Genomic DNA, 12,056 nt, shown 5'->3' with positions numbered 1-12,056 from the left:
ATTACCTAATTAAAAAAAAAAAATCCAGATTGGGGAATAACTTGGCACAGATGCTAGTAGATTTTAGACTTAAAAGCCCTGTAGGATTTTAACTCAATGTTCAACTCCAAAGTCTGTCCTATGACTCTGATCATTCAGTCTTGGGGTGTGGCATTCAATAAACTATCCTCATTTGACTGAAAAAAAAAAAAATAAACGATTAAAAAGGACTGGGTATGGTAGTATATACACCTTGCTCCTAGCTCTAGGGAGACAGAGATAGGTGCCCATCTAAATTTGAGGCCAACCAAGACAATACAGTAAGATCTGTATTAAAAAATAATAATAATATTAATAATAAAAAAAATCCCAAGTTGCTCTGCATCTGTAGACCCAGAAACTTGAGAGACTCGGTCAGGAGGGTCAATTCAGCCCATAAGTTCAACAACCTACACAGCCCGGCAAGACCTACTCAAAAAAGTTGTGTGCACAGGGGGTGGTGGTACACACCTTTATTCCAGCACTTAAGAGGCAAGAGGAAGGCAGTTCTCTATGAGTCTGAGGTCAGCCTGGTCTACAGAGTGAGTCTGACAACATCACACAGAGAAAACCTGTCTTGAAAAACAAATCAACAACATTAAAAAAACAAACAAAAACTTGCACTGTTTGTATCCATTTAGGACTTCCAGGCTAGGATGGGCAATATAGATGAGCTCAAAAAACCAAACAAACAGAAATTTTCCTGTTAACAATTCTAGTAAACATCTTTTCTTCACATGTCCACTCACAGAATCCAAATTCTAAATGAAAACACTCTTCTTTTGAGAAATGGTCTCATGTATCTCAGGCTGGCCTCAAATCTGCATGGAACTTGACCTAACACTTCAAATCCTACTTCCACTTACAGAATGCTGTGAAATCAAAGGCAGGCTCTAGTCCAGAGCAGTGGTTCTCAACCTCCCTTACACTCTTTAGTAGTTCCTCATGTTGTGGTGACTCCAACCATAACATTATTTTCATTGTTACTTCATAACTGTAATTTTGCTGTTATCATAATACAAATCTCTGATACTCAGCTTCGTGAAAGGGTTCTGCAACCACCACCACAAGGGGTCATGCCCAACAGGTTGAGAATGGCTATACTAGACAGAAAGTAAGAAAAAACACCCCTTTTACAACAAAGCTCTAGCCAAGTACCTCAGCCTTAAGACTCAAAAGTTTGTAGTTTTACAGCATTTAAATGTAAAAGGTGCAAGGTATGGTGGCACTTGTTTTTAGTCGCAGCACTTGGGAGGAAGAGGCCAGTAGATCTCCGAGTTCAAGGCCAGCCTAGCCTACACAGCAAGTTCTATGGCTATATAGTGAGACAAACAAAAAAAAAACCCCACATTTTACAAAAGGGCAGGGAACCATGCCTGTAATTCCAGCAGCTAGGTACAGGGAGGGCTGCTGCAAGCTTGAGGCCAGAAAAAATAAAAAACAATCCTGAAAATAGACCAATTATGTATATATGGAGCCCCAAATAGTCTCTTTTGGCCTTCTGAGTCTAGTTCTTAGTAACTACATCAGCAAAGATTTTCCTGCCTCCACCTCTTAATGTTGGGTTTACAGGTGTGAAACAAACGCCTAGGTAGGGTCCCAAGTATTCCGTATGAGACAACTATTAATCAATCATGTTTGCTTTAATAAGATACTGGTCGAAGGGGTCACACTGGTATATAAATTACATTTTCTCAGCTCCAGGACCAAGAAAGGATAGAGCAGTCCGGTATCCATAATCTTGAAGGGTTAGGACCATTTCTTCGAGATGTTGAGATGGTCTAGCTGGTCTGCAATGTATCTATGCTTAGGGAATTTGGAAGTGGCCGCTGCCTTGATGGCTTCAAAAGCCTGGGCCCGTCGCTCCGCTGCGTGGCTGTACTCCTGCTCTGCTGTCATGTAGGGCATGCTGAGCCAGTAGTGGTTCTCGGCCTCCACCTCCAGGCGACGGATCATGTTCTCCTTCGCTTGGAAAGACACGGTACGCGGCCGCCGGTGCTTCCCGATCCACTGCCTGCCCGGAATGCGGCCGCGGAGGAGGACGGCGGTGAGGAACATGGTGCCCCCTGAGGAAATGACACGAAAGCCACGGTCGCTGAGCCCCGGACCCGGGAAGCGAGCAACCGACGTGCCAAGCTGGCGCCCACATCCCGCGGCCACGGGGCCGAATCCAGAGCGCGCTCGGCCTCTCGCCCGAAGTGAGTAGCCGGGAGCCGACTACACTGCAGGATATGGGGGTGGGGGCTCCCCGAAAACCCACCTCGCGTACCAACCGGCCCGGGACGCGCTCCCCTCCGCGCTCCGCGTCCTTCGACCAACGCGGCGGCGTGCTGCTTCCGGTCTCTCTGGGGCCCCGATACAAGAGTTCCGCTCTCGCGAGAGACGCCTTCTGCGCCTGCGCAGGATTCAAATGTGTAGCGCGTTCGTTCGAGCGGACTGGAGGTCCGCAGTCTGCTCGGCGGCCCTCAGCATGAACCCCATCCAGAGTTTCCACTGTAAGCTGCGGGGTCTGGCCACCACGCTGGACAGCGAGACGGCCCGGCTGCTGAGAGCGCTGGACGGCGAGGACAGCGGTGAGTGGGCGCGGGCGGGAGAGTGCGGTTCTCAGCGGGCGGTGTCGTCCACGGGGCGTAGCTGATCTGTGATGGAAGCAGTGTGGACAAATTCTCCTTGTGGCCGCAGGCGGAGCGGGGGCGAGCTGGTGGTTGGGTGTTTATTAACAACATCCAGCGGCAACTGTATTAAGATGCACTAAAACCCTGTTTTCTGTACGTGTAAAGTCATTTCGTCTCACTCGAATGGGCCCCTATTGAAGCAAGCATCTACATTTTCTCCACTGACACTCTATTTGAAGTACCAATACTCGGCACTGCTGTTTCGTTTTTTCTTTTCTTTTTTTAAAGATTTGTTTATATATGTATATGAATGCTCTATTTGCGTGGATGCAGGCACGACAGAAAAGAGCAGCAGATCCCATTATACATGGTCGTGAGCCACCTTGTAGTGGCTGGGAATTGAACTCAGGACCTCCAGAATTGCAGCCAGTGCTCTTAGCCACTGAGGCATCTCTCCCGCCCCTTGTTTTGTTTTTAATAATAAAATTAAACATCATTTCTAACTTGTACTAGAGATTTTTTAAAAAGTTGCAAGGTCAAGGAGTGGCGTCCGCCATGAATCCCAACACTCAAGAGGCTGAAGGAGGTAGATTTTTGCGAGTTCCAGGCCAGCCTGGTCTCATAGGTAGCACCTGGCCAATCAACCAGGCTTAGTGAGACCCTGTCCAAAAAAAAAAAGAAAAAAAAGAAAAAAATCGATGCAAAAGTAGTTCAGATTTTGAGATTATCATAAAATGTCATAATTGTAATCTGTCTCGCACCCAGTAGGTCGAATGTAGTGGCACTTGCCTTTAATCCCAGCACTCTAGAAGATCTAGATAGGCTGGCAGATCTCTGAGTTTGAGGCCAGCTTGATCTACAAATCGAGTTCCAGGACAGCCAGGGATATATACAGGAAACTCCTGCTTTGAAAAACAGAAACAAAACAACAAAAATTGCACCCCGTAGACACAGATTCCTCTTATTTATAACTAACTCTCCATTTGGAAATGTTTTGGAGACTGTAGAAGTAACATGTACTGTAGGAAATTTCAAATACAGAAAAGTAAAAAGAGTATACTTATTTTCTACTTAATTCATAACAGACATCACTTACTGTTGTAGCTTTTTTTTTTGTAACTTCTTATTTTAGGGAATTAAAATATGCTTTATTTGTTTATGTTGTTGAGCTAATTCGGCATACTATACTAAAGTTCATTAGTATTTCAACTGTATAAAAGTTCTTTTCACCAAGTGTTTGTTAGTCTGTAGTTTTATTAAAACATTCCCTCTGCACAAACTTCATTTACTTTTTGTTTATTTGTTTTACAAGAAAATGTTGTAATAATTCTTTAATATGTAAAAAAAAAAAATACAGGGAGTATTGCCAGCGTCTTCACTTTCAAAACTGTTCTGGCCGATTTTATGTCAATTTGGCACAGGCTGGAATGATCTGAGAGCGGGGAGCCTCAGTTGAGAAAATGCCTTCATAAGGCTGGGCTGCAGACAAGCCTTGAGAGTATCCTCTTAATTAGTGATTGATGTGGGTGGTGCCATCCCTGGGCTGGTGCCATCCCTGGGCTGGTGCTCATTGGTTCCATACGTACAGGTTGAGCTCATAAGCTGCACCCTTTTATGGCCTCTGCATCAGTTCCTGCCTGACGTCCATTGATGATGAGCAGTGATGTGGAAGTATAAGCCAAATATATACCCTTTCTCCCCAAGTTTCTTTTGACTGTGGGGTTTCATCACAGCAGTGATAACCTAAGACAATGACTATAGTGATGAATCACGAAATGAACTTAATACATTTTCTTTGAGATAATTTACATACGCTAAGACTTTTTAAAGAATGTGTTTCATTGGTACAGTCAGAGTTGTGTGACTGCTAGTAAGGAGGGTTTAGAGTTTAATAACTTCCAAACTCCCCAAAATTTTATTACAGAAGCCTTGTGTCTGTCTTTATGGGTGTTGTTTTTTTCTCCCTCTGTCCCCCTCCCTCTCTCTCTTCCTCTCTCTTTTTGTTTTATGTTTGTTTGTTGGTTTTATTTTTGTTTTTCAAGATAGAATTTTTCTGTGTAGCCTAGGCTCTCCTGGAACTCACCCTGTAGACCAGGCTGGCCTCGAATTCAGATTTCCTCCTCCCTTTGCCTCCTGAATGCTGTGATTAAAGGCGTGCCCCACTGCCACCTGTCATGTGTTTCTCTGTTAACGTCAGGAAACCCAAGCTCTGCTTCATTAGGAAAGAAAACACATCTTTGCCAGTAGACAGCTGTTCCCCGTAATCCTATTACAGTCCATCCTACAGGCTTTAGGCAACCTTGTGTCGACTTCTGTGCAGTGGACCTGACTCTTCTGGACCTTTCCTGTAATAGGAGCCCTAGAATATTGTCCTTTAGCCTCGTTCTCACCTTCATCCACATTGTAGAGTAAAACCCATATCAAGTCTTATTCCATTGTATCATTTGCTACTTAGTGTGTTTATATGCTTTATTTGGTGTTCGGTGTACTTTATCTTGGTGAGTTCACTATGTAGTTCTTGCCTTGTTGATCAGAGACTAGTCTGGCCTTGAAGCCAGCAGATCCATCTACCTTTGCCTCACTCTTCTGGATCAAAGGCATGGGTTGCTGTGCCTGGAGAGTTATGCAATTCATGTGTGCTGTAGTTCCTTGAAGGCTTTTATTCTTTATTTCTATTTTTGTTTTTCAAGACAGCTTCTCTGTATCCCTGGCTATCCTGAAACTCCCTGCTTCTGCCTCTCCAAGTGCTGGTGTTAAACGTGTACATCACCACTGCCCAGCGGGACTTTTATGGTTAAGAAACTGCATTGATATGTTGTTGTTTTGTTTTGTTTTGTTTTCCTCATATTTATTGAACTTTTTTTCCTTGCTTGAAGACTTTGAAGATTCTCCAGGGAGAATTTTGCATGACCTTCATTCAGAAGTCCAGACTCTAAAGGTACTATTAACTTACAATTTTTCTATGTGGGTAATTTTCTCTAGCCTTAGTTGTGATGGGTGCAGGGTCACCCAGAGATCACCAACCTAACAGAGAATAAGATTTTAATAAGAAGAGGTTATTTGGATACTGGTACCTGAACTGATTGGCGCCAGGACTGCATCTGAGAGTACATCAAAGATAAGCAGTTAGTCCAGGGTTTATAAAAGCAAACCGCTGGGCGGTGGTGAGGCAGAGGCAGGCGGATTTCTGAGTTTGAGGCCAGCCTGGTCTACAAAGTGAGTTCCAGGACAGCCAGGGCTACACAGAGAAACCCTGTCTCAAAAAAAAAAAACCCAAAACAAAAATAATAATAATAATAAAATAAATGCAAACCCCCTAGATTACATGTGCTATTCCTGCATGTCGGCAAGGCCTCATTTAACATATATGTCTAACAGTTGTCCTAATCATCTTTTTTGAGCAGAGTGAGCAAACTTCATTATAAAAGCAGAAATAACACTCTTGGGACCTATTATCTAGCAAGAGCAGCAGATCTTCCAAGATCAGTCAGTTTTAAGAATAGTCTTCAGTGTCTGGGGAAAGGGAAGGCTCCAGCTTGTACAAGCTAGGGGCTTACATACTGGAAAGCGTTTTTGCTTTTTGGTCTGTCAAGCAGAGTAAGTTTAAACTTAAACATAATAGCAACCACCACAGAGTAAACTTGAAAGTTAGAAAATGTGTAATATCTTTGCTTTCCTCCTGAAAGGATAATGTTAACGCTCTTCTCCATGAAGCAAGATTGGAGAACCAAGAAAGCACAAGGTTCAAAAAGGCAACAAAAATACTGATGGAAAAAACCTCAGCAGACGTCAGAAAACTAAGAGAGTTTTTCCAGAAGTATGGCTACCAAGCACGCGACAAGGAGGATTCAGGTTTGGTTGATTCATCCCCCGGCATCTGAGTGTGGACACAGGCAGAGTGATTACGACAGCTGGGGGCTCAGCCGGGCTAGTTCAGCACTGCCAGGCAGAGCTACCTGGGAAGTCATCCCCCTGGTCCTGACAGTAGTAGCAAGACTTGGCAGTAAGAGGTAAAACTTCCCTTGCTCTCCTTCCACAGTGGTAGATGAGAGCTTTTGAGCTGTTGAGAATGAAAAAGTGCAGGTAAAGTCACCTGACAAGATGGATAAAACATGCCTGCTTAGCTCTGCCAGGAAGTAGCTGGAGAACCACACAGGAATTTTCTATTTCTTTTTTATTCAGATTCTTCTTCTGCAGAACAAGATGTTTAAGCTATATAAATTAATAATTTTTTTTTAAAGGACTGGTTATTGTGCCCTGGAGACTTCATAAAGCAAAAGATGCTGTAGTCCTAGGTCTGAGGGAGGAGGGTCACCAGTTCAAAAGTGGTACTAGTTGGAGCCTAATTACTGACCTTGCTCCTCAGTGCAAGGTGGGGATAACTAATGTGTCCACTTCATGGGGTTCTATAAAGACCAGTTAGAGCTGAGCACATTGCAGCCTTTTGAGACCAGTGTCTGAAGGGCACTAGGTGGCAGTCAACCGGCCTGTCTGTTGCCAGTGTTACCTGCTGCCGCCACCGTTCTGCACACACCTCTGAGCTGCTGGCTTTCATATGCTTCCGTATCGTGGTCTTTTATGAAGATGATCATTGTATGTAAGACAGCATTAATGAAATCCAATAAGTATATATGTGTGTGGTAACTATGTTAGTCAACATGATATATCAGAATTCAGTTTACTTTCGAAATTAGAAAATGTGTAATATGTAATTTGATTTCCTCGTAAAAGAAGCATAGATTCAAATACTCCTTTCCCTCTGTACCCACCCAAGTGCTTAGCAGTTAAGTCTAGAACTGGCGAGGTGCCTCTGGGTAAATGAACTGTCGCCAGTCCTGACAATCTGCGTGTGATCTCCAGAACCCACAAGGAGAGATTGGATATCACCACGTGTACACTGCCTGCCTGTCTGTCTGTCTCACATACACACACAAATGTAATTGAAAATTTTTACAAAATTAAAAGATTAAAATTATACTGTTAACAGTTTGTGTTAAATCTAGAACAGTTGATTATATACTAATTTCATATTAATACTTTCAGAAAATACTAAGACTGATCAGTAAATCACATTGAGGAAGTAAGAAATTGGATCTTCTTTGTGGGTATTGATTTTTTAAAATAGTTTCATTTCTTTAAAGTATCTAGATAGAATACAAGGAGATAAGATGTATATGTCAGACTCTCAGAAGAGACAGTTGAAATGAAAACTTAAGAGAATCGAGTTTCTACTGACATGGAACATTTCGGGCGACTATTCTGTGATATTTTAATAATCAAGAAATTCTGTCTGATGTTTAGCCAGGATTTACCTCTTTGACTTTTCCTCCCAGGCTGTGAGCACAGAGTGAACAACTCCACCCCAGAGTTAGCTGTGTGTAAAGACATTCAAAAGCCTGGTGTGAAGGAGCTGTCTGATCCCTGTGTTCCGAGCGATTCTGTTTCTGAAGAGCCTCTGCGAAGCCCACAGCTCTCAGACTTTGGACTTCAGCGATACATCATTTCCCAAGTCCCAGCAAACCCTCCCCAGACAGCTGCCAGCCTCAAAGAAGAACATGTAGCTGAGACCCCTCCTGCCAAAGAACCGTCTGTTCCCGTGCTGAAGACCCCTCGGTGTGCTCTAAGGATGGATGATTTTGAGTGTGAAACTCCTAAATTAGAACACTTTGGTATATCTGAACATACTATGTGTTTAAATGAAGATTACACAATGGGACTTAAAAATATGAAGAACATTAAAAGGTTAGCAACTCGAGGGTTTGGCTTTTTTTTTTAAGGTTTATTTTTATGATTTTTTTAATTCCATGTGTGGGTGTGTGCTGGTGAGTGCAAGAACCCTCAGAGCCAGAGCCACTGGATGCCCTTGGGACTGGAGGTGCAGGCATTTGTGAGCTCCCTAAGTATGGATGCTGGGAACCAAACTCAGGTCCTACAAGAGCAGTAGGAGATGCTCACTGCTGAGCTATCTATCCAGCCCCTTGGAAATAATGTTTGTTAATTCTTTGAAAACTCTATACAGTGTTTTTTATTATCGTCCCCTAATTCTTCTAGCATCACCCTCCCCCAATTCATGGCTTTTTTTTTTTTTTAAATAACCCTTGGAGTCTGATTTGTGCTTCCCGCATAGTGCTAGTGCATAGTCTACCTACCAGGGACCACACCTCTCCCAGCAGTTAACAGTTGCCTGTGACTCCTCGGCTAAGGGTGGGACTTTGCAACCTTCCTCCTGCATGTTGGGATTTCGTGCATTCTGTCAAAACTGTTGTGAGTTCATATATGCAATTGCCCTCTTGTACCAGGAAAGCACTATTGCAATGTAGTCCTCTACTGCCTCTTCCACGATGACCCCTGACCTCTTATCCTCCCCATGTTGGCTACTTGTGTATCTCTGTGTTAATGGTCATCTGAAAAAAGGAGCTTTTCCAAGCTGGATATTCTTGGGAGGGAGACAGAAGTAGGCTGATCTGTGGGATTTCAAGGCCAGCCTGGTCTACATAGCAAGTTCCAGGACAGCCAGGGCTACATAGAGAGAACCTGTCTCAAAAAAGAAAGGGTGAGTATGTCCACTAATCTGTGGCATGAGCCTCAGTTTAGTACTCTGTCCATGGAGCAGAATTAATAAAAGTAGGTTTTCCTCCTAAGATCCATCTAGTCACAGGTTCTTGTCCCCAGTAGTAGTTTTATGCATCTGTTTTATCTTGTGGATTAGGCCATAATTTCAGTTAGAAAGTGTTTTATTTCTGAAACTCCAGTGGGTATATCTTGTCTGTAATGTGTGGGAGTCTATGGGCCTCGCTAACAAATAGCTCCAAAAGGTAACCTATTCCAGGTACTGGGTTGTTTTTTTTTTAATCTGGTAGCTTGTGGTGTCTCAGGGGTCATGACCAGTGTCCCTGATAGAGGGTACCTCCTTTTAAACTTTCTGTATGTGTGTATGTATTAGGAAGCGTCTACAGTAGGAGGTCTCCATGACTTTTTCAAAGATCTTTAGTGTTAGTTAGCCTTATCCTGCCTTTATCTCATCTCACATCCCTCACACCACTTTATCCTTCTTATTCTATTATTCCCCCCCCCCCCCCATGCTGTCCTTAAAAGCTACTTCTCATGTCCCCTTAGCAGGTGCCTCTGCATTTTCCACATACAAGAGGAGACGTGTTTGCATTTCAGGGTCTGGGTTGCCTCATTCAGAACGATGGCTTACAGCTCCGCCCATTTCCCTGCAAATGTCCTAATTTCATCTTTATCAGGTGACTAATGATCCGCTGTGTACGTGCACCGCATTTCAAATCTGTTACCAGCTGCTGAGCACGTAGGCTACTTCCACCTCCAGGCTGCCCTGAAGAAAGCAGCAGTGAAGATAGTTGGGCAGATATCTCTATAGTAGGAAACGCACAGGAGTAGTGGGGCTGAGTGACATGGAAGAGCTATTTCTAGCTTTACACCCCCAGCTTTATATGGACCACCCACACTTGATTTTCATAGTGGCAGCACCTGCTTGCACTCTCACCAGCAGTAAATGAGTTCCCCTTTCCTGGCATCCAAGCCCGCAAAACTTGGGGGTTTGTGTTTGTCCGTTTTTGTTGTTGATTTTGTTTGTTTGTTTGAGTCTCTCTAACATGTCCTGGATGACCTGAGCTCAGGTTGCCCTGCCCCTGCTTCAGGATGCTGAGAGCAAAGGTGTGCACCACCATTGCCTTCGTCACTTCTTATTTTTACTCCTAGCCTCTGAGACTGGAGTAAGATGAGCTGCCCCTGATGACTGTGCCAGGAGCCAAAGTGGGGTCTTCTGGAAGGGCAGGAGACTCTGAGCCATCTCTCCAGGCAACTCTTAGAAAGATTTCAGCTACTTCATATTTTAAATCTCTTTTTTTTTTCAATTTTTTATTAGATATTTTCTTCATTTACATTTCAAATGCTAACCCCCCCCTCCCCGATTTTAAATCTTTTTTTTTTTTTTTTTTTTNGGTTTNTTCGAGACAGGGTTTCTCTGTATAGCCCTGGCTGTCCTGGANCTCNCTTTGTAGACCAGGCTGGCCTCGAACTCAGAAATCCGCCTGCCTCTGCCTCCCAAGTGCTGGGATTAAAGGCGCGCACCACCACACCCGACTTAAATCTCTTGAATCACTAATTTCATCAGTAGAACGTGAGCTATCGCTTTCCTTAGAGAATGTAAGGAGTGGTAGAACCCACACAGCATGCAGGGATTTCTTCTATGTCTCCACAGTTGAGCAAATCTGTCTTAATAAAATGACAGACTCAATCTTTTTACTCTAAAATAATGACAGGTTTTTAAAGTTTTCATTTTATTTTGTGTGTTTGGGTGTTTGCCTGGATCTGTGTCTTGTGCACCTTGGACCTGTGAGGCAGAGAAAGCTTGAAATTCCCTGGGGTTAGAGTTAGAGGCGGCTGTTGGGAATTGAACCCTGCTCCTCTGGAAGAGCAGCCAGTGTTCTCACTGGGTCAGCTCTCCACCCCCAACTTGTTATTGAGCTTCTAATAATTTTGCTTTCTATCAGACTAATAAAAATTCTTCGATACTAGGTTATTAATGCGTTGCTACTTACTGCCTTTATATGCTGGGTAACAAAATTCCACAATAAGAGGTTGTTAGTCCTCGTCAAGGTGATCAAGACAAGGTATCATTTGTCTCTCAGGTGCTAGGATTGCATGTCTGTGCCTCCAACCCGTGCTTTACATTTGAATATTTAAACTGAATATGTATACTACTTTAAATATTTAAAGTAAAAGATAATAGTATTAAATCTATTTTTTGATTATTTTAATGATTTCTTCCATTGGTCCTTATTTCATAAACCAAAATGAGCTACTCCAGACTGAAATAAGTGAGATGAAGTTTTTCTACGAAGGTTGAATGTTAACTCTTATGACTTTACAGTTCCCTTTTGAGTGGCGTCAGTGGAGAAGCCAGAGGAACAGGGCCCGTGACCAGTGAGAATTCTTTTGCCATTCCTGGTCCCATAATCCAGCAGATGGAAGAAAACGGTGAGTTTAAAATTCAGCTTCTCCTTTGTACCCTTTCCTAATTACTTTTGTAAGCAATGATTCTCTAGTTTTTGATAGTTTTCTGCATCTTTTTAGTGTGTAGTGTTGTGGGTTGTCCTGATGCTGTTTGTATTCTGATGTTAATTCTGCTTCCTCAAGAGGAGTTGTCTCTTGGGCGATTCAAATGAACCTTCTCCCCATTTTAACTGGTGTGTGGCCTGGAGAAGTAAGTCACAAGTAGCAAAGGGTCTTAGAGCTGGGGACTAAGTCCGTACAATGCTAGATCTGCCCAATCTATGTATATGGCTTATACTATAATAATTGGGTTGTGTGTTTTATATGGGCTTATTGGAGTTGGGAATTACAGCAACACATAGTACTCTTTTCTTTTTCTTTTCTTTTCTTTTCCTTTCTTTCTTT

General features: G+C 43.1%; 2 protein-coding genes across 2 annotated transcripts in view; one reads left to right on the top strand and one right to left on the bottom strand.

Annotated features, from left to right (window-relative positions):
* Positions 1-1,640: 1,640 nt before the first annotated feature.
* Positions 1,641-2,382, bottom strand: Mrpl57 (mitochondrial ribosomal protein L57). Its single transcript, XM_021181810.2, has 2 exons — positions 2,279-2,382; positions 1,641-2,084 (listed from the first exon to the last, which is right to left on the bottom strand). The coding sequence occupies exon 2, from the start codon at positions 2,074-2,076 to the stop codon at positions 1,768-1,770; it is 309 nt and encodes a 102-aa protein (XP_021037469.1). The 5' UTR covers positions 2,077-2,084; positions 2,279-2,382; the 3' UTR covers positions 1,641-1,767.
* Positions 2,383-2,419: 37 nt separating this feature from the next.
* Ska3 (spindle and kinetochore associated complex subunit 3) overlaps positions 2,420-12,056 on the top strand; it is a 16,644-nt gene continuing 7,007 nt past the window's right edge. The window contains exons 1-5 of the mRNA XM_021181811.2: positions 2,420-2,591; positions 5,510-5,571; positions 6,320-6,485; positions 7,967-8,375; positions 11,530-11,636. Of these exons, the coding sequence (XP_021037470.1) occupies positions 2,429-2,591; positions 5,510-5,571; positions 6,320-6,485; positions 7,967-8,375; positions 11,530-11,636 (907 nt within the window). The 5' untranslated portion in view covers positions 2,420-2,428. The remainder of the gene's footprint in view (positions 2,592-5,509; positions 5,572-6,319; positions 6,486-7,966; positions 8,376-11,529; positions 11,637-12,056) is intronic.

Source organism: Mus caroli, chromosome 14 (assembly GCF_900094665.2).
Source record: "Mus caroli chromosome 14, CAROLI_EIJ_v1.1, whole genome shotgun sequence".
NCBI classification, from domain to species: domain Eukaryota; kingdom Metazoa; phylum Chordata; class Mammalia; order Rodentia; family Muridae; genus Mus; species Mus caroli.
The sequence above is the reverse complement of the archived record's forward strand: the minus strand, read 5'-3'. Positions and strand labels throughout refer to the sequence as shown.